This window comes from Microtus pennsylvanicus, chromosome 1 (assembly GCF_037038515.1).
Source record: "Microtus pennsylvanicus isolate mMicPen1 chromosome 1, mMicPen1.hap1, whole genome shotgun sequence".
NCBI lineage: Eukaryota > Metazoa > Chordata > Mammalia > Rodentia > Cricetidae > Microtus > Microtus pennsylvanicus.
The window spans coordinates 33757335-33780270 of NC_134579.1; the positions used below are offsets into that span (position 1 = coordinate 33757335).

At 48.2% G+C, this 22936-nt stretch overlaps 1 protein-coding gene across 4 annotated transcripts in view; it reads right to left on the minus strand.

The window, feature by feature from the left end:
- Window positions 1-22936, minus strand: part of Erg (ETS transcription factor ERG) — a 148302-nt gene that overhangs the window by 42215 nt on the left and 83151 nt on the right. For all 4 annotated transcript variants that reach the window (XM_075961014.1, XM_075960997.1, XM_075960988.1 and 1 more), the window contains exon 2: window positions 6918-7135. In XM_075961014.1, the coding sequence (XP_075817129.1) occupies window positions 6918-7135 (218 nt within the window). The remainder of the gene's footprint in view (window positions 1-6917; window positions 7136-22936) is intronic.

The following is a 22936-nucleotide window of genomic DNA, read 5'->3' on the forward strand; positions in this document are numbered from 1 at the left end:
AGGGAACCCTGATTGCTCTTTGAGCTGATGAGGGAGGGGGACTTGACTGGGGGAGGGGGGAAATGGGAGGCAGTGGCGGGGAAGAGACAGAAATCTTTAATAAATAAATAAATAAAAGCTAGGTGGATATGGCTACCTGACTGTAATCCCAGAGCTTGTGGGGCGCAGAGCAGGGTGTCCCCAGAGAGCCTAAATAGCCAGGTGAGCTCGTTAAAAAGCTCCAGGATCAGTGAGACATCCAACCTCGGTGAGAGTAAAGTGAAGAGAAGAACAACTGAGGAAGCTGGGTGATGTCGACCTGTGGCGCTCACAGACTGCACACAGGCATTCGAAGCTAGCAGGAGAGAGACTAGGAGAGAGAGACGGGGAGAGAGAGAGAAAGAGAGAGAGAGAGAGAGAGAGAGAGAGAGAGAGAGAGAGAGAGCCACAAAGAGAAGAGACAGATGAGACAGAAGAGAGAAAGATGGAGATTCAGAGAGACAGAGAGAGCTAGACAGAGACAAAGACAGAGAAAGACAGAGATAAAAAGACAGAGAACACATAAAGAGATAAACAGGGACAGACAGAGGTAGAGGAGATGAGCAGAGAGACACAGAAATAGAAAGACAGACAGAGACAGACATACAGAGAGACAGAGACATAGAGACATAGAAGAGACAGAAACAAAGACAGAGAGAGAAAAAGACAGAGAGAGGCAGGCAGAGACAGAGAGAGAACCAAGAGTTTGCTCCTCAGTCATGCGAGGCTGCAGCAGGAAGCTTCCTTCAGTGAGCAGGAAGCAGGTGCCCACCAGACACCAAATCCGCCACTGCCCTGGTGCGGGTTTCTCACCCCCTGGACATACGAGGAACATACTTGTGTTGTTTATAAGCCAGGCAGTCTGGGTATTTTTGTCATAGAAACCCAAGCTGACTAAGACACTCACCATTACTGGTAGGAAAAACCACCCATTTGAAAGTCTCCCAGCACTGTGCCAGCTACAGCCTGAAGGCCAGCCGAGCTCAATTAGGAGGCAACTCTTTGTCAGTGCAAGTCAGAGCCCTGAGGCAGAAAGGAGCAAATGCAATTAGTCCAGGGACTGTCACTGGCCCCCAAATAATGCTGAAGGCTCCCCAAGTACAAGACAGCATATGTATAGCAAACCCAAGTGAGGGAAAAAAGCAAGTGGGAAAAGAGGCCTGTGAACTGCTCACACATTCAAGCCGAGTTCACTGCACAAAGAGAGAGTGCTTGGCCCTGAAGAGCTGCGTTACGGATCATGTGCAACAGGTACACAGAATCATTTCTAACAGCGGCAGACAAAGCATGAAGAGCGAGCCCCGAACACAGGACTTTAACGTTCTAGTGCAGTGAAGATCACCGAGGGCCATCAGAAAGGGTGTCGCAGTTCCCGTGGGAGACCCCGTGGAGTTGGTGCAAAGGTGAGAGACGTACAATAGCAACTCTGACTAGATCAGGTCAAGTGCAAACATGAAATCGGAGAGAGGAGAGGAGGGGGCACACACTACTGTGCTACCATTCCCTGGAGAAGACTCCGCCATCCCTGCCAGCAAAGGAAATGTTCAGCTAAGTGGGGAAGCTCAGAGGGAATGAGGAGGAATGTGCATACGTGTACAATACATGCACACACACGCACACATTCACGTGTGCATGCACAGCACACACACACACACAACACACAGATACACATACCACATACACAGTGTCTTTCAGACATTGCCACCCTCCTCCTGTGGGCAAAAATCCCTTGGGCTGGGACCCATCGGTGGAATGGGCAAAGGTTTACAGCACCAACGGAGGCGGGAGTGCCCGCCATGTTTACCTGGTATTTGTTGGAGCCCAGTCACAGTGAGAAAGAGGTCACTGAAGAGGAGCCCCGGCTGTGAACCCAAGTTGCTTTCTAGCTCTGGTTTGCCCAGTGTGCTTGATTGACAGCCTCTACCCTTGCTTCCTTCCTTCCTCACCCTGTCCACTCCAGTAGCAGACGACTTAGCTCCTGTTCCTGCCAATGTGTATCCCGACATGTCTGTCCCTGTCTGTCGCTCTGCTGCTCCGCAGAGACCCAGCACAACACAGCCTGGTGTCCTACAAGAGCACCCAACTCTCAGGCTCAGCCCAGGAGCCGGCAGAGCGGTGGAGTCTGGATAAACTCGCAGCGCTACTTCTCTGGCAAGCTTCCAGGCTGACTGCGATAAAGCCAGGGTCCCTCACAGTACCCTCTGCAAACTCCTCCGGTTACTGCTCCTCCTGGTCCCCGCATGTCCAGCACGACAGCCTTCTTGTGGGTTCAGGAAAATCACGGGGCCTTTGCAGGGCATCCCCTTATCCTAGGATGTCCTCCCGCTGTTCAACCAAGAGATCTTCTCCTTCTCTGTTATTGGGTATTTAACCAATGCCACTTTCTAAGAGGTGACCCTGTTGTCCAAGGTGGAGGCGCGTGGGGGGGGTCAAGAGTTCAAGGTCATCTGTAGCCACGCTGCACATTTAAGACTAGCCTTTGGATACATGAGTTCCTATGTCAAAGTTTAAAAAACTCCTTTAAAATACATCAAAGACGTCTTGCTATTGACCACAGGCAAGAGTGAGGTAGGTCCCAGGTGACACCAAGAGCCAAGGCCCAGGGAACTTCATCGCCTACAGTCCACACCCCACCAGGATCCTCGTGGTGAGTTAAGAGAGAGGCTGACCCCTGTGGGGAAAGGACAGCCTTCTTAAGAGAGATGCTGACCCCTGTGTGAGGAGGACATTCCTCCTAAGAGAGATGCTGACCCCTGTGTGGGGAGGACAGCCCTCCTAACAGAGATGCTGACCTTTGTGGGTGGGAGCACAGCCCACGTAAGAGAGATGCTGACCCCTGTGGGTGGGAGAACAGCCCTCCTAAAAGAGATGCTGACCCCTGTGGTGGGGGGACAGCCCTCCTAAGAGAGATGCTGACCCCTGTGGTGGGAGGACAGCCCTCCTAAGAGAGATAGGGAGAGATGCTGACCCTGTGTGGGGAGGACAGCCCTCCTAAGAGAGATGCTGACCCCTGTGGTGGGAGGATAGCCCTCCTAAGAGAGATAGGGAGAGATGCTGACCCCTGTGTGGGGAGGACAGCCCTCCTAAGAGAGATGCTGACCCCTGTGGTGGGAGGACAACCCTCCTAAGAGAGATGCTGACCCCTGTGGATGGAGGACATCCCTCCTAAGAGAGATGCTGACCCTTGCGGGTGGAAGGAAAGCCTTCCTAAGAGAGAGGCTGACCCCTGTGTGGGGAGGACAGCCCTCCTAAGAGAGATGCTGACCCTGTGGGGGGGGGAGGAAAACCTTCACAAGAGAGATGCTGACACCTGTGGGTGGGAGGACAGCCTTCCTAAGCACAGACCTGCTGAGCTGACCTAGTTCCTTGACTCTGCACCCAGATACTGGGTTGTCTCTCCCCTCCCTCAGTGGTACCCCAGAGTGGTGCTTCTCAGCTCCCAGAATGCCAGGATGAGGGCAGTGTTCCTTGTTGCCATGCAGATTTAACCCACATTTCTTCTGATTCCAGAGCCTGGAGATCTATACACACTGAGCTCTTGTCCCCAGGTCCTGACTCAGGGCCTCATTTTGAGAAGCATGACCCCAAGAACACCCTCATCTGATGGAATCGATGAGTTTCTGGCTCCAAGAAGTTTGGGGACAGGCCTGGGAGTAGGGCACCTAGCATGGGAGCCCACCTCATGAAGTTCCAGTAGCTTTGGGACCTTAAGCAGGCTGGCAAGAATTGCCATCAAGGAAATGTGATATATATACACACAAATGGAATATTTTTCAGCCATAAAAGTGGACAAAGTTATATAGTTCACGGAAAAGGAAGATCATTGGAGATAATCATATTAAGTGAATTAAGTCTGCCTCAGAAAGACAAATTTCATGGTTTCTTTGATTTATGTTCGTTATATTCTTTACTGATACATTAAATCATATATTAACACATGACCTGAAAGTGTAAGTACCACTGTCTCGATTGATGAAAGAGAGAGGGGAGCCAAGGAAGCAGCCTGCTGGGCAGAGCCCAGCACCTGGCAGTGGAAGGCAGTTGGTGTGGCCATGCCTTAGGGAACACTAGCTCTGGCCTGTGCGGCCAGCCTTCATGAGTCGTGGATACCCCGCTGCAGATGGAGCTGTTGGAGGCTGGCACCCGGGAGAGCCTAGAGCCCCAGGGGACTCTCTGTGTACAGCACTAGCAGCTGGTTTCAGTTTTGTACACTGCCAGCCTCCGATTGTGGGAACCCCAGGGTGTTTCCTGTGAGGGAGGTCTGAGGGAAGAAAGGAGGGAGACAGAATTATCACCGAACCCTGAAGCTGGGAGGCGATGGCTACTGTGTACAGGACGACTTGAAATTAGCTTCTGTCTGCAAGAATCTGCCTGGACAAGCCAGACAGTGGCAGCGGTAGCAGAAGCAGCGGCGGCGGCAGAGGCGGCAGAAGCAGCAGCAGCTCCTGCCGTCTCTTCATTATGTTTTATAAAAATAATTTGAACGGCAGCAGTGCTCACCCTGACCCTGTGTCTTCTTTCAGGAGCTTGGGGGCCTGAGGTCTAGCAGTATTCCACCACGCTGTCCCTCGCTTCTTTCTCCTCTCATTCCTCTCCTCCTCCCTCTCTTTCTCCCTCCCCTCCCCTCCTCCTCTCCCTCCTTCCTCTTCTTCCTCTGCTGGCTCCTATGCAGTCACGGATAGACAGGGATACGGAGAAAGTCACAGCTGAGAGCTCTGCTTTGTGAGGACGGAGATGCCTTGCTCTGACAAGTACAAGGCTACACAATACACTCCACTTGTTAAGTCACTTAGAGCAGCAGGGCCCATGCGGGTCCTGGGCCAAACGCCACAGCCAGACTCAGCTTTTGAACTTGGCTTCAAAAGGCATATCACTGCAGGAAGACCTACCCCATGGAAGCCCATATCAGAGAGAGTCAGGAGAAGCCACGGGGCTGGGGACAAGGAGAGGGGCCAAGTCTTCAGCAGACCTGAAGGGAATCGACATAGCCAATCAGAGTCCTCCTGTTGCCCCTTGTCTGCGGGTGAGCCAAGCCCTGTTCTCAGCTTCTAAGTACTGAGGCCCTCAGTAGAGGATGGACGTCTCTAAGCCCTGCCTCCACTCCAGTACTTCTCAGTGTGGTGGTACAGTCCTACACCCTCAGTCCTTACAAGGCAGAAGCAGGAAGATCCTGAGTTCAAGGGCAGCTTGGGCTACATAGTCGGCTTTGTCTCAAAAAAAAAAAAAAAACTACAAACCAAACCTAAAGCAAGCAAGTTGACAAAATACTAAGTGGGGATGAAAGCAGACACACAGAAATGGCCACCCTCTCCGAGTGCAGGCCAGTCCCACGGCACCCACCTCCCGTGCTGCCCCAGCAGCCATCCAGCTAACAGCTCCTTGGAAGTTCTGAGATTGACGCCCGAGTTAACACAACACTGGCAGCTGATGCAATGGTCTCCAGCACGCATGAAACACAACACTTTAAACATAGTCAGCATGGAGACACACATGTAACAAAGAGACCCTCTCATAGCTGAAAAGGGTTCAGCGTGTCGAGCCCAGCACTTTGGTTTCCATCCAAATTCTGAGTCCTTTTAAGCTGCATGTCTGGGCTAGCCAGCCAATAGCCCGCTCGGGCTCGGCGGTTTCCTCATCCATCAGAGGGGAACATGCCGTCCCCCTGGCGCTGATTAGAGGGTCAGTGATTTACTACGGATAAAGGGGCTTTGTGTTCATGAAACGCAAGGAAATGGGAACTGTTCTTAGGTCCTTGTGTATAATGGAGATCGTAGGGGATTTAAAAGAAATTATCCTGCCTTTGTCTCTGGGTTTAACATTCATTCCCCTAGGTATATATAGGATATCATAATGGAAATTAACGCTACCCACCTCTTTTTGCCTGCCCGCCCCTCCTCTCTGTCTCCCCCCGACCTCTCTCTCTCTCTCTCTGGAAAGGGGGTGCCACAGCACATTAAGGAATTCTAAGGACAACCATAAGTGTCAATCTGCACCTTACAACTTTTATTTATTTATTTATTTATTTATTTATTTATTTATTTATTTTTGAGATCTGTCTTCTCATGGTTTGACACTGTTTACGTCAGGCTAGCCAGCCCCCGGAGTTCCCCGAGAGTCTCCAGCCTCTCCTTACCACCTTGTTGCTAGGGCAGTGCTATTACAGACAAATGCTACTATCCTTAGTTTTATGTAGGTTCAGGGGTTTCGAACTCAAACCCTCATGCTCATGTGGCAAATGCTTCATCTCCTGAGCACGTTCCCTGTCCCTTCTGCCACTTTTCAAACTTCTGTGTACTGGAATGCTTTGGATTGCTCGGGATGGTTTGATAAAACATTCTAGGTGTCAGCTGCATTCCCACAACAAACTCAAGAAACAGCAGCTAGGTGAGACTTGAGAAGCTTACGTTGAGAAAAAAGCATCATGCATTAAAGGACATTAAGAAGGGGACAGGGACAGTGGAGATAGCCAGCTAAGTTTGAGTGTGCATACAAGGGGGACCTACAAGCAAAATCGTATAGTTTGGGCAGATGCTACACTGCCTGGCCACTAGCTGACACTGTGTCTCCATAGAAACACAAGAGAGCAGTCGTTTCCAGGCAACAAGGCCTCAGAAATGAACTCTGCCATATGTGAGTAAGCCCCACTCCCACTCAGCCCGCACACCTGGGACACAGAATTGAGCAGCCGTCTTCAAGGAAAGTTCTTGGTAAATGCACTACCGGTTTTGCAGCCTCTGTCCTCAGCCCAAACCACCAGAGAGAATGTTTTCCTAGAAGTGCCCTGTTTTGCCAGTCAGTGGCCTCACTCTCTGAGAGTCCTTAGAGCCGAGCAAAGAAGCGCCACATCTCAGCAGGAGGAAGAATCGAGGTTTGGAAGAGGCAAGGCCAGCATTGCTTACCTGGAACCGTTCACCTGGCTAGGGTTGCACTCCATCTTGATGGTGACCCTGGCTGGGGGTTGCGACAGCCAGTCTTGCTGAGGGACTCGAGGACTCATCTTGGATGACTGACCATAGTCACTGGACGAGGATGCAGTCATCTCTGTCTTAGCCAGGTGTGGTGTTCCGTAGGCACACTCGAATAGCGACTGGTCCTCACTCACAACTGATAAGGCCTCCTGGATGACGAAGAAACAGAAATGGAGATTCACAACATCCCAAAGGACATGGTGTCGCAGAACCGTTCCTAACATTTAAGAGACCATATTTTACAGTTCAATGGCCTGCCTTCCTACTTTCTATTTAAGAAAGTAGAAAACAAAATACCTTTGTTTCTTCACTGCACACTGTAAAAGTTGGAGCGGCCCAGCCTAGAAGTGCTTAGCTGCAGTTCTAAAGCATCCTAGCCTTGACTGTGCAGGGCAGACAGTACCAACTTCAATCGCAACACAGGAACTTGAATTTCAAAGGTCTTAGAAGACCTCCAATTGCATCTGTCATTATTTGACAAATGCAATCTATAATTCAAGCAGACAGAATGGTCACAAAGATTAGAAAAAGAACTGTGAAGCTGACATCTAGGCATCTGGTGGAACCCCATGTTCCAGGAGACTCTGAGAAACAGGTCCTCAAAAGAGTAAAGGGAGACGCGACACCAAAGGACAGACAGACAGAGATACGGCTTTTTCCACTCTGCGTTATTAGTTAAATAGGGTTTCAAACAATGCTTCCATGATGGTGAACATCTGGATGGTAAATGAAGCAAAAAATAAAAAAGCTGTGAATTACCCAGATGCCTCCGAATACCATGATGTTTGAATGCTCAGGATCCGTAAAGAACTAGCTGGTGTTTGCTCACTCTATGTCCTCCAATAGCTTCATTATTTTGTGAGAAGAATATAGAAACTTGTCCCAATGGGGGCTTTTTTTTTCTGAGCTTAAGCAAGGGATAAGCCTATGGTTGTGTTTAGAGTCTGTGAGCAAATCATCAAAGGCAGATTTTACTTAGAAGTTTCAGCTGCTTGACTGATACATTGTACGACTACTACATGCACTGTTTGAATGATACATTGTATGGCTACTACGTGCAGCTGCAACGAAACAATCCAACTTTCCAGAATAGGAGAAAAGCCAGTCCTTGAGACAACTCATGACTGTCTGTTTCTCTGCTCAGCATGGTCATCAACAAACGAGAAAGCCACTGGCCCTGTGCGCCTGTGCACTCGTGTCTGTGCGTACACATGCAGAGGTCATGTTGATGGATGGTATCTTTCTGAATTGTCCTCTGTCTCATTTTGGGGGACGTTAACTCTCCTGAACCTGGAGCTGGTTAGTTTGATCTCCTAGCGAGCACCATGAGTGCTCCGGTCTCGCCGCTCAATGCAGTGATTACAGGCGCATGCTGGCATGCCTGGGTTTTACTTGGGTGCTGAGAACCTAAATCCAGGTCTTCATTTTTCTATGAAAACCAGTTTGGCCACTTATCCATCTCCCCAGCTCTGGATAATTTTTAAAATTGAACTTGGGACCCAGAAAGGAGGTGGGGGTAAAGTCACAGAATCCTTTCTCATCATGACCCAGAACTGTTAGCGCTGAGCTAACGCGAATGAGCCGGCCACGGCAAGCCAAGGGTGTGGAGGTGCAAATGTGTGTCACTGTTTGCCGACTCCAGGTTCCACGGGGAAACACGCTCACACGGACACTCTATTCTCACTCTCCAGGGAGACCTTACAGTGAGTAAGGCTGCTCACCATCAGCAGCAGGCTTCCCACAGCACCCTGATGAAAATGAAGTCCTCTCTTCCTCCCCAGACACATCAGATCCATGCCTTTTCATGAAGCACACCGCTCCCTCCACTCTTCCTTCCGTGGGCATTTCAACAGCTCATCTCGTCCCCTGAGGACCAAGTATCTCCATGTTTCCCACACACACAGGTTTCTTTGGCTGACCGTGCTGAGCCAATGCAAAAGAAGTAGGCGCAGGAACTCTCTACCCACCTCTTAATGGGGTCGCAGGTATCTGTGCACACATACATACAAGTTCAGCCTTGGCTTCAGCCTGTTACAGCTCTGTGACACTTAGGGAAAGAGCATGGCTGGAGTTTCAACAGGAACTGAAGCATGGATTGCATCAGCCCGAGAGCCAGAAGCAAGCACAAGGCAGAGTGGGCATCTTAACTAAGTGACACATCCAAATCCATTCACAGGTTGTGAATTTGCAGCCCCAGAAGATGGTGCTGTAGGCAGCATCCTGAATGTCAGAGTATGGATTATCTTTCCTGGTCTCATTGGATGTATGAGTTAAGGACTTTAACCTCAGAGTTGTGGGGTCTAATAGGTGCCCCCAAAGTCCAATAAAGTCCAATAGATCTACTGAAGCTTATTTTTCTGGGCAGGTTCCCCTTCCTATGGTCATGTTGATGGTTTACACACTCAGAACAGAAAACAGGGCTGGCAGCTGCTCCTGCTCCTTGTCAGCCATGAGGATTCAAGCAAGGTTTGTGGAGAATAACATACTGTGTAATGTTAGCTTTGGCTCTTTGATGAGGAGACACAAGAATAAATATATGATTTATTATCAGAAACTGGCAAAAACAGGTTACACAGAAGGGATTGACTGAATGTAAGGTTGCAGTTTAAAAATTAGACATCTCGAAAAGCAACAAAAAAACTTTAAAATTTTTTTCTCACGATGAAGTAGGATATTCTTGTAAACAAAGCCACGGGGGAAATAAACGCGGTTCAGGATTGGTGGGGGAGGAACAAACTATCCCAGCTAAAATGAGGCCTGAAAGTGTGTGTGTGCCTGGGAAGGAAGCTTCTCACATCTGGCAAAGGATAATTTCACACATGGTCTTCTAAAGAAAGAAATCAAAGCTAATTGAGATGGATTTAAGTGGGGGAAAGCCTTAAAATGTTAGTGATAAGATGGGCACATGTCCTTTCTTCCTCTCCAGACATTCTTCTGCAAGTCAGAGCTGCATTAAAATGAGGACCGAGATAGAATACAAACACTCGGCTGCTTTGTTCATGGGAGAGAAAGGATTCTCAAAAGATGGAAGGTTTGGGATAAATGCTTCAGAGCTGGTAAAATGTGGACTCCATGCTAAACAGAAGTCCAAAGGTGCTCCCCAAATAACTCACACACACATGCATACACGCATATACACACCACACCATAACACACATGCATGCACACACATCAACACACATCATAACACACGCATGCACACACACAACACATACACATGCACATATGCACACATGCATTCACACACATCAACACACACCATAACACACATGCACACACAACACATACACATGCACATACATGCACCACCTACAATAATGCACACAGCACACACACACCCACACACACCATACACAGACACATACAGAGTACATACACTCTTACATACACACATTGTACACACAGATACCCACATGCACACCACACATACACATCCCACACACACCACAGGGAGATAGAGCCGAGGGGTATGTTCTGAGTCATTGAACTTAGTTGCTAGATGACAAGCTGGTCACAGACGCAAACATTACTTTGTTCCCAGTTCAACTACATACAAAGGTCTCACCATTCTTCTTTCAAGTCAGAATAAGACAAAGCCCTGAGCATCCAGCAGCTTCCCTGCCTGCAGTCCGAGCACTTCAAACAGAGGAGAGCCCAGAGATTGATGGGAAGACACCAGGAAGGAGAACTGGGTGGGATCCAGGGCACGGGAGGTCCCTATCCTCCAGCCTGGGGAGAATTTTTTACCTTGGCTGTTCCTGCTTCCTGGACGCCCTCCTGTGTTGGCTGGCCACCTCGCCTGTCCACTGCCCTGCCTGCTACCTGCCCAGAAGTCTGTCTGCAGGGTCTTAGATAACATGAATATGGCTATTTCTTTGCAATCTTTAGTCAGTCCCAGGGCTTGAAAGGGGCCGGGGTTGCTTTTTAACCCAACATTCAAAACCAGTCAAAATCTGGCAGAAATGTGGCCCAATAATTTAATATTCCCGCCTCTGCATTGCTATAAAAAGGCGTGCACTGGAAATCAGCGTGTGCCAGCATGTGGGGGTGTTTGTTCTGTTGCTCCAGGAAAGTTGAGGTAGCCTGATGTGGCTAGTGGCTGCCTCCCAAGGCCATTTTTCTGACCTTAAAAGAAGCACATAAATTCTACCTAGGCTGCCCCCAGGGGATAGAAAGGCTCGGCTGTGTCGACACACGGGTGTTTATTATCTCATTTGAGGACTGACAGTATCAACAAGAGGGCCATCTTTATTCTCCTGATCCTGGGATAGCAGTCAAGGAAGAGTTCAGAAGAGGGAAAGATCAGCTGGATTATGTTTTTATACTGAAGTATTAGAATTAGTAAGTTCAAGAAACTGAACCTGGATGCTAAAAAATCTTCCAAAATAGTTCCCATTAAAAAGACAGAAGTCAAAACTTTACCCTTCACGTGTTTACTCATGTTTCCAGAAAAAGGCTTCCGGTTGATGTGAAGAGAGGAGCTGCATGAGGATGGACGAGACCCATGTCTGCATCCTCACGACACACATGAAAAGCCAGGTGCTATGGTTCACACCGCAGCTCTGGGCATGTGAGCATCCCTGGGGCTTGCTGAGCAGTGACGCAAGTAAAGAAGACTCTTCACTGACTTCTGACCTCCACATACCACTCACACACACACATGCACACACATGCACCACACACATGCACTACACACACATGTACCAAATACACCACACACACATGTATCACACATATGCATCACACATTCACACACACATACACACAGACACATGTACCACACACATGCACCACATACACACATTCCCCACACATTTCCCACATACACATGTACCACACACACATACCAGTTACTACATATACATGTACCACACACGCGTACCATATACACACACATGCACCCCCCCACACATTCACTACACACAGATGCACCACACACACATGCACCACATATACACATGCACCACACACACACATGCATCCCACACACATGCACCACACACACATACACACACACACACACACGCACTACACTGAGAAAAAGACAGACTGATTGGCACACAGACACACAGATTTCATGAACCCCAATATTAGAGTCATTTCATTGAAAGGACAGTCGGGGCCTCAGCGTGAATTTGTTTCTGATCTGCAATCCTCAAGGCCCATGGAAAGACTCCATAGTTCATGCAGAGAATCCACCACACTTAGGTTTCCTTGAGAATCTGGGAATGATGGTGTGCCAACAGGCAGAAATCTCACAGAACAATCAGCTCTGTCACAGGGGGCTGAGGGGAGTGGGAAAATGACCATCCATGCCTTTGAAAACTAGGAAGACAGCCAGCTGTCAACCTCTGGGGAAGCAGATTCCAAAATCAGTCTTCAGTGTCCTCGAGGATTGTGGGAAACCATGATTTGATAATGAAGCCCACCTAGCAGAGGGAACCATCAACCCAGGAAGCCAGACTCATCCTCACCAATAGCAGCCTGATGTCCAAGGCTCATCCCATAATATTCCAACATAGAATATTTCTTAAATTCCTCTCACACAAACTGAGCAGCTGCCTCCTGCCACTGTTAATGAAAGATCATCATTTGACCACGTTCACAGACACCTGATCCATCAATGAACAAAATAGAGCTACATCACGGAACACGACACAGGCAATAGACTCTTGAATATCTGCTCTCGGCTTGAAGTTACAGCATTTCTCAGTACCAGCTCTAAGAGCCGCCTGTATGTTAGAATCAGCGGCATGGCCAAAGCTTCTACCATCACTCTTTCTGTGCAGGTGGGATGCGGAAGAGCATTGTCTTTAATCACGGGTGACATCTTTGAGTTATGGGACATAAGTACACAACTTTTACAAGGGTCCCATAAGCTCAGGCACCATTCTTGCCCATAGACAGAAATGAGGTTTTGGAAAGAGATGGCATTCGCTGCGAGGGTGGCGTAGAAGGGGCCTGCACACACGATGCACACAAGAGTGGACTTGTTCCCAGAGCTGAGCACTAGCCTCAATCTGGCCGTCATTAGAAGCAGGGAGGTGAGCATGGAAGGGTCCTTAAATGCACTGCCGTAAATATTTAAGTCTCTTTACTACTCGTGCATGAATGTGTGCGCTCCTATGTTCAAAACATGTGGGCGGAGTCAAAGTACAGCTTGTGGAAGTTGGTTCTCTTCCTGTCGTGTGAGTCTCTGAGATGAAGCCTGGGTTGCCGGTCGTGGTGGCAAACACCTTACCCATGGACCATCACACCATCCCAAGCCCTGTCTTGAAGATAAGAAACAGAACCACCTAGAAAGGGGAAAGCTGGGAGACAGCAGGGAGTAAGGAAGAAGAAGAGGACACAGGCCTTGGATCCCACAGCGGGAGGGAGTTAGCAGAGTCTCTTGGAAGGAATCCCCCACTGAAGGCTCTTCCAAAAGTCCATGGGATTAACAGCAACAGGTCCTGGTGCATTACTCATTTCCTAAGTGATAGTTTAGGTCAAGCAGCCTTTTCTGCTCTTGGTTGATCTGATTACTCAGAGCCAAGGAACATGTGGCACATGTCGGGCTGCGTTCACTGCAGATGGATGTCTGCCTCTGCGAATAAATCATACATGGAAAATGAGGGCAGATGGGGTAGCACTTATAAATATGTAGGATCCAGGGCCAGGGGAGAACATTAGCGTGTGTCAGTGCACCTAGTGATACTGCAAATCCAAATATTAGGGCCAACAGCCCTAATTTTATGTCTTCTTCTTTCTGTGACCAAGCATGGACCGTAGATGCTTTTGGAAAATTTAATCCCTTGTTAGATCTATGGGGGAAAAAAACATAAGCAAAACAGACAACACACTTGTGCACAGCCCCAGTGTGGCCAAGAGCATCCAGACTTTCCTTCTGTAGGGAATATCATTTCAATGTATATGTGTGTGTCCCTGTGTATGCATGCATGCATGCACATGTATGTGTGTGTATGTGGAGGTTCACCTCAGTTGTCATGCTTTAGGTCCATCCGTGATTATGTTGGTGGGCTTTTTTCCTTTTGAGCTAGGTTACTGGCCTGGGACTTGCCACCTAGACTAAGCTGACAATGCAGCCAACACCAGGGATGTGCTGGTCTCTGCCTCCCCAGCACTGGGGTTAAAGTTCTCGTCATCATGCCTAGCATGACTTACACGGGTTCTGGGGATGGAACTCGGTGCCTCATGCAAGAAGCAAGCACCCTATGGGAAGGGCTGTCTCCCCATGTCGGCCCCCATACCCCTTCTGAATTTTCAAATTCAGACAGAGTGAACCTCTGACTGCCTGTGCATCTTGTCATGATAAACACACAATAAAAATGAACCCCTGTATGACAGAAGATGCCAGTGAGGCTGGGCACGGTTCTTTGTGTCCCCCGATATTGTTTCTTCCCTCCTTGCCTCTTCAGAGAAGAATCATGTATTGAGCACAGCATCTTGCTTCGTGTTCACGTTTTTTTAATTTAACATATTGCTATTTTAGGCCTCCAAATATACATATACATACTTGGCTTAACTTCAAAGGGAAGATGTATGTAGGCAAACTAAGTCCATCTAAAGAGTGTTTTCTTCCCGCATGGCGTTGCTCCAGCATCCAACAATTTACAGCTTGTAATACTGACCCAGTACTAAGGAAATGAGACCCAGGACTGCTACAGAAACATGCACACATGCATACATACACGCATACATGCATAATACATATGTACATATATAAATACATGAGGGCTTACACAGCAATGTACATATACACATGTATATAGGTACATGCATTAACAAATATAAGGGAATAGAAAGCTGCATTATCTTCATTAACAGACCAGACACTCCCCAGATGGTCACTAAGTAAGATGTCAGTTCACTGATACAGAGAGTCTGAATTCTTCCATTTTCACCACCACTGGCTCCTTCCTCTTTCTAGAAGGCATTTTCCCTTAATCTGCCTGATTCCTTAGAACAGAACACCCCAACCAGTTCTGTTTCGTTTTGAAGTCAATGGTTTTCAATTCACATTTGATCTAGGTCTCTTGTCCTATACCACTAACCCTAGCAATGGGGAATCTGTGGCAGGAGAACAGTGAATTTAAGTCTCTAGCCTGGACTACATAAAAAGACCTTAACTAAACAAGTAAGCAAAGAAACCATTTTCAGCCACCAAGATCGTCATTCCCCAATGTGCTTCTAGCAGCCAAACAAGCTTTCTGCTATTACCCACTGGTTGATGCCCATACCAACCACATAACAAAGTTAGGGCATGGTATTAAAGTCTGTCACCATGCTCTCGGTGGGGTTCAAACACATCTGTCATAGCCAAGGAAGGGAGAATGTGCTTCATGAGATAAGTGATTGTGGAGTCTGGAGCTGGTATTGCCTTCTCATTTTATCACAGGTTCATGGATATGCAATGATGCTCTAACCTCATGTAGGCTCAGCCTATGAAATCTAAACCATCGAGGCCTACGGAGAAAACCAGGCTTTAGAGAAAACAACCTTTTCCAAAGCTAGGAAGAGAGAAAGCACCAATCAGGAAACAGAAAGTCTGGACAGGTGGGAAACTGGAACTTTAGAGAAGGCTCCACACAACACAGGAGAGACTCCAGAGGATCCTGAGAAACTAAGAAATCCAACCACTATAATGTGGAAGTCATCTCTCTTTGCTTGCTTGTGGCATACAGGTGCCCTCAGAGGTCTGGAGAATAGGAGGCCAGGGACACTGGCTTGGCAAAGGTCAGTTTGTCCCTTGAAGGACAGGTTGGAGGGTTCACACACACATTTAACCTGATTATCCAACGCACACATGTACGAACATGTCACTTGGTATTCAATTATCAAACACAATTTCTAAGTCTTACAGATCAGTTAAATATAAGGGTAATCAAAATATGTACACAAATGCATTTCCATAAAGAAGAAAGAAGCCATGCTGTGTGTGGAAAAATGGGTATAATAGATAACGATACGTTAAGTGAATGAAGTCACTGCAAGAAAAACACATACCTTATGTTTTCTCTCAGTTGTGGTCTTAGATTTTACAGGCATAGATAAAAACTGTGGCGTGTGTGTGTGTGTGTGTGTGTGTGTGTGTGTGTGTGTGTGTGTGTATGCGCGCGGCATGAAAGCAGAAATGAAAGGGAATGAAGGGACCTAATGGGAGGGTGAGTAAAGGAAGGCTTGGGGTACCAACATATACAATACATACGGATATGAAGAGTTGAAAGTAAAAAACAAAACAGTAAAATGAATAAGCCGCCTTCTCTTTGACCACGGTGTGTTTGATATTAATCAGTCCTCCCCACTCCCGCCCATGAGTGTGAAGAATCGGGCTCCTGCTTCAGCTCTGTCTGCACACAGGCTGTCTGGACTCTCCCATCCCACGCTTGGTGCTTTGCTTCTCTGATCCCTGCCAGCAGATCACACAGAATAGCCATGTAGAAGTCTCTACTTTTGTCTGGATTCTAGCAGTTCCCTTTAGATGAGAGGATGGTGTTTGCTTGGTTTTTATTTTGTTTGGAGACTGGATCTCATATAGTCTTGCAGTATATGTCAGAGGAAGGATGACTATCAACTCCTGATCCTCCTGCCTCTGCATCTTACATGATAGGATTACAGGCATGTGTCACCATGACCATTCCTTATGAACTACTCAAGAATTTCACACATGCTTATAATGCATTTTGATCAAATCCACCCCTCCAGTCTCTCCCCCATCTCCTTATTACTTCTCCTTCCCAAAATGATGTGCTCTGTTTTTAAACCTTGCAGCGTTGGGGTGTAAGACCATCTACTGGAGCATGTATGACTCTGGGGGACCACACCCTATATGTAAACCCACTCTCTCAGGCGTTTCCTGCATGCCAGGGCAAGCACTCTAGCAATGGAGTCACGCCGCTAGCCCTGATGCTTGGTTTCTTTTGCTTTTAGGTCCTAACAGCTAAACTTAGGCGATATCTGGAGAAGCAGCAGAAAATAGGAGGTCGCGTTACAGAACAAAGTAGTCCTGGTCCTGGGTTGGGGAGGGACACCCCAGTTTACAGCTAGGTATGCCCCCACTTTCTGTCAACTCACAAATCTCAAATCCCTCCCTCAAAAATCTCCATGCTCGAGCTTGCTGGGAGTTGGTTCACAATACAACCTGGGAACACAGATCTCAGATCGTTACAAGGCATCCTCCCGGGAGTTACTAGCGCACTCAAATTCACGGAGCTCAGCGCTGTCTTCTCTGAGTCTCAGGTCCTCAACTGCAAAGGTGATGCAGGTCACAGCCACCCAGCTCTCGGCGGGCCAAACAAGCTACTGTGTGTAAAAGTTTTATGAGTCTGAATATATGCAAATTATGATCAGGTTTGAGAAAGTTGACATTACTGGATCAAAGCCCTCAAGAGCCGGAGGCAGAATCTCTAGACATATTATTCTAATAAGCTGGATGCCGGGAAGGTTACACGGCCCCCTGCATGCATTAGTCACTTCTCGGGAAGTACTGAATTTTAAATCATCCATCTGTCTAACGAGGGCAGGAGGAGTACAGGCTCCCCAGCCTCTATGAGAGCACACTGAGCCCCATGTGGTCTAGCTTTTGTAGCCTCTAGTCCCATTCTCTCATGGGTTCTCAATTATAACTCCCCACTGATATGGACTCAATAGAAGCTTTGTCCAGAAGGGAGGGAGCCTGGTGAGTTTCTTGCATGTGTCTGGTCTTCTCTGAAACAAGCCAAAGGCCAGGGGGTATGCTCAGTGGTACAGCATTGAGGAGGATTCCATAACCAAGTCCAGCAAAGGAAAAAAGAAGCCAATGCATCTACATTGGCACATGTCATGCAGTTGACACTCTTCAACTCCTGAGATATGTGACTGATGATCCCACCACGACCCCATCTCACCACGACCCCATCCCACCATGACCCCATCCCACCACGACCCCATCTCATCACGACCCCATCCCACCATGACCCCATCTCATCACAACTCCATCCCATCATGACCCCATCCCATCTCGACCCCATCTCATCACGACCCCATCCCACCATGACCCCATCTCATCACGACCCCATCCCACCATGACCCCATCCCACCCTTCTGGTCTTTGAGGCTTGCATAGTCGGATAACTGAGGTTGAGAGGGTATGAAAACACCCGCAAGCCAGCAGGCAGGGTCTTCTGCTCCCATATTCTGTTATAGCAGTCCTTCTATGATGGGAGAAATGGGCCAGCATTTTTCTGGTCTTCAGAGGGAGTCCATAAAAACCAGGCAGCCCCGTATGCTTGGCCTCCACAGAAACCACGTATGCTAAAAATATAACACATTACACATCTGGAACGGGTCTCCTTCACGAATCTCTGACACATGGGTTCATTGTTTTCCACAGAATTCCAAGAATTTTATTCATGAGAAAATTCTGGCACAATGGAGGACCTTGGCAGGAGGGAGATGGAAGCAACAGATGTCCTGGCCTCCTCCCACGATTCTGTCTCTAGCTCAGCTAACGTCCGTTGGGTATCTATCTCCTGCCTTCAAACAGCCAATCTAAAATTTTCCACAGGAGGAAGGTTGTATGAGAGCCTTGAGGTTTTAGAGAAAGGATGTAGCTTCCTGAAGTGGAGGTCACCGATGTGCAGGTGTTAGGACAGTCACAACAGGAAGAGCCGCAAGCGCAGGGCATTACGTAGAGACTCAGAGTCCCTCAAGTCCCTAACTCCAACCTTCTGGCCTTCTCATCGAGGGCTTGGTCCACCAGTGTTTGCTCAGGCCCTGTCCCATGTCCCCCCAAACCTCTTTATTAACCGGTAGCACCCTCTCCCTGCCCCATGAGATGGACAAGGTCTCCTTCTCCGTGTCTGAACATACATGGGGTAAGATACACATTTATTGTAGATGAAATGGTTAAAAAGTGTCTGCAAATTAGGGTTAGAAGATAAACTTGGTTCTTATGTGCTGTGGACTGCGGTGATAGCTCTGTGGGTGGAGCACCTGCTACAGAGGAATCAGGACTGAGTTCCATCTCAGCGCTCACTCGGAAGCTGAGTCTGGTAATGGACGCTTGAAAGCCCTACATTTAGTACATGAAGGCAAGAGATACCAGGGGCTCACCTGGCCAACCTGTCATGGTGCCTTTGGGTTCACTGAAACACAGTCTCTGAACTCCACACATGTATGAACAGGGCAGCACCCCCATAATCACACATATGCGCGCACACACACACACACAAACTACACATATACACACATGCAAACTATACATATACACACAATGCTTTTTTTAAATTGCAGAAATAAGTTAGGTTTGTTCCTAGAGCTGGCTCTGTATTTCCAAGTGTGGCTGAGACCCTGTCCGCTGTGTGGGAACACGAGCTGTTTTATATGTAAAAGTCATCATTCATAACAAACATGGTTCTAGTGAAAATTTATTTAGAAACTGGGGTGCTAGCAGAAGAGCCTTCAGGTATAGTTGTTACTGTTTTCATGGGGTTCCAATCCCCTTTCTCTTTACTACTTTCTTCCAATAATTAGAGGCACAGGCCACACACAGCATAAGGCAGATACAAAAGTGAACCTTTTTTGCTGTTACTGATATCCACCATGGAAGCAGCAATGAGCCTCACTGTGAGGGTCTAGCCCCTGCCAAGCTGGCGTTTCCTCAGGGCGAACGGCGACGCCTCCTTCTCTGGGGCCAGCAGGCTAAGCCTGTACTTTGCAGATTTTCCAGCACATAAATCTTGCCTGGTTGCTGCAGAGGAAGGGGACTAGGCAGCCAGGGTGTCAAGGCCTTTGTGCAGGCTCCAGGCAGGGTTCGTGTTTTTCCCATGACGTAGCACCGTGCACCCCGTTGGGATGTTATACTTTTAATGCCCCCAACAAAGGGGCTGCCAGCAAGACTGGGCTTTTATAACTCTGGGAGCACTGACATCAGCCCCCCATACAGTTGGGTTATAAATCCTAACCGCTCACACATCCATCACACTCAACAGGGGGTCTCCCTGGAGTCTGGCCGCAGTCTCTCTGTAAGTATATTTCCTTTGGAAGTCCCAAATGCTCTTGAAATATCTGAAGATTTGTTAGCATCCAAATCATGCTGAGCTCCATCCTAGCTAGGAGGCGTGGCCTCTCCGTGCAGCCTCCACAGGAGTCTCTGGTCTGCACCCTTCTGGGCACCTTGTCACTTCCTGCAGGAGGAAGAGTCACCACAGAGTCACAGCTATCTCTACCTCATCACCTTTTTCTGGGGAACAGGTAGTTTTAGGGCGCACAGCTGTTGGGAAGTCCACACAGACGGTGAGTCTCACAGCTGACCTGCTGCTGGAGATTAGAGTTGGGTAAGGTGGAGGGTGGGTGCCTACAGCCTCAGAGGCTACTTCTGTTCTGAGTAGAGGCCTCTCAAAGTGGCCCATCCATCCAACACTCACAACCAACCTCATACATTGCCAAGGGCTGCATCCAAGAGCAGCTTCCTTAAAAGGGAAGATAATTCACATTTCCCTTTGTTCAGTACAGCCAGCTTGACCCATCTCTACTTACCTGTGAACACAGACTCACTACAAAATGACCGGGGAAAATCTTAAATGTGCAAATACTACACCCTGGGAAATCAGGGGACCATTCAGGCCACCGTCAGATGTAAGAACTGAGCTTCTGACCTGAAGACAACAAGGAGATTGAACCGGCGTCAACACTGACCCCCGACCCCCTCACAAGGTCCCTTCCGGCGGAGGCTGCAGTGCTGCTGGCTGCCGTAGGCCCCGGAGTTTAATTATCTAATGCGACATTGTACCCATGTCCTCGTACCCACACAGCTCTTCCGCTGAATTTACCTGAGCTGCATTTATCCAATGAAAATATGCAATATTTATCTATGATCTAACAATGCTCACTTTTTCAGCACTCAAGCCAATGTTTCCACATTCCTAGTCTGCTTTCAAGCCGAAGACTGTGAGTGTATGGGTCTGATTGGTCAGGCAGTTCTCCAGGTCTATCAACGTTAATGAACAGCAAACCAATAATACTTTAAAAACCCCAAATTTGTACTGAGTAATAATATTTATAAAACCCCAAATCGGTACTGAAGTGTACGGTCCCATTTTCTTGATTGACAATGTACAGTTTTAGTTTCTTTGTTGGCAATGTACAGTCTTCCTTTCTTTACTGAGAGCATGCGGTCTTATCTTGACTTTCGTCTGCTAAGCAAAATAGTATAAGGAGATTTTGTACAACATTAACACGGTGCTGGATCTCCCCAACAGTGAAGAGCTGACCACGGGAAGCTGTGTACAACGAGCCATTTCATCTAAGGGGCTCTCACATCTGAGCTTTGGTACCCAAGAGAAAGCCCAGGCTGCACCCACCCTCAGATAACCAGGAATGGCTGTACTTAATAGTTTATAACTTCAATGACTCTTCAGCTCCTGCTCTCTCCCCTAACCTACAGTCTGGTCCTGCCCCTGACCCACCAAGATGAGCAGCGAGCCTTGGCTCTGCATTCCTCGTTAGCCACTCAGGAGCAGTGAGCTAGTCTGGCTACTCCCCGCTTCTGACTCTAAGGCTGCCACACTGCCTCTATGGTTACCTTGTCTCTCACTCCCTATCCTCCTCTTTCTGTCCTGCTTCTCTCTACTTCAGCTTCTGTCAGCACCCTGGTCACTTTCCTGCAGGGAGGTCAGCATGTGGATGTAAAGGGCGAGGTAAGTCAGGGAAGGAGCAGAAGTGTTGTTCTTCAGGCTGGGGCAAAGGTTCGGTGTCAGAGAGGGAAAGAGAAGCAGAAGAGACCCTATAGCTGCCCTGGCCAAAAGCCAGAGACTCTCTCCTTTGATATGGATTCATATCTTTCACCTCATAAGGACTCCACACAGAAAACTCTATCTTTTAAGTTTTATTATTTTCAAACGAGATAAAAATCAGAACATGCGTGGCTTGCCCGCCATGTGCACACCAAAAGCCGTGCCTAATAAAACGTCACTGCCAGCCCACCCCACATGTTTCCAGAACCTCCATCTGCCCCTCCACACAGGACCATCGTGAACTTTTATCCTGAAAGCCTGCGACTACTTTTTACAGACTCGGCGTATATGGAAATCACTGCGCAGAGACTACCCTCACCTGTCTCCTTAAGAAAGGCAGACAGGGGACCTGAGCTGTGACAGCAGAAAGAAGGGACCACACCGGAGAATGCCCTGCCTCACGTTACTGCCAACCGTGGGACAGTGTAATGGAAGAACAGGTCCTGGAAAAATGTCAGACCTGTAAATCCTCTCCGTCCTCATGTGCACACACATGGATGCAGGTTTCTGGGCTTGAGCAGCCATGTAAATTGCCAGCTATTTCCTGTTTAAACAAAAGAATCAGTGTGCTTGAGGAAAGGGCTTTTAGGACCGTTCGCAGCTGTGCCAGCCTGTTGAGAATTCTAGTTCTTAGAACGCCCATGGAGATCGGTTGTTCCTCATTCAGGAAGGGGAGCGTCTCTTCTGCCCTCATGATTTTCTTCGAGTTGGCAGACTAGGTCTCACAGTCTCCTCTGAACCCAGTGTCAATGCTGGGCAGTCTGAGCATATCTGAGGTGTCTACAAACACAGAGTCACTGGCTGAGTGACTGGAGGGACATCCCTTGTCTCAGAGCTCTGGAAGCTCAAATTTAAGGCGAAAGTGTTAGCCAAATTGTCACCTCTTGATGCAGCTTTTCTTGGCTTGGAAATGAACCACTGTGGTCCTGGGGCCATCTTCTTCTATGTCTTCACGTTTCTCCCCCCTGCACATTCCTGGCTCTGTGTCTAAATGGCCTTTTAATGAGAACCCCATTCACAGTGGAATAGAGACCACCCTAAAGAGCTCATTTGAATGTGGTGACCTCTATCATGGCTTTCCCACCAAGGTCACATCCTGAGATATTGAGGGTGAGGACAGATGGCCGTGGAGACACAGTTCAACCACGACAGCCAATGGCTTGAGGAAGATAAAGA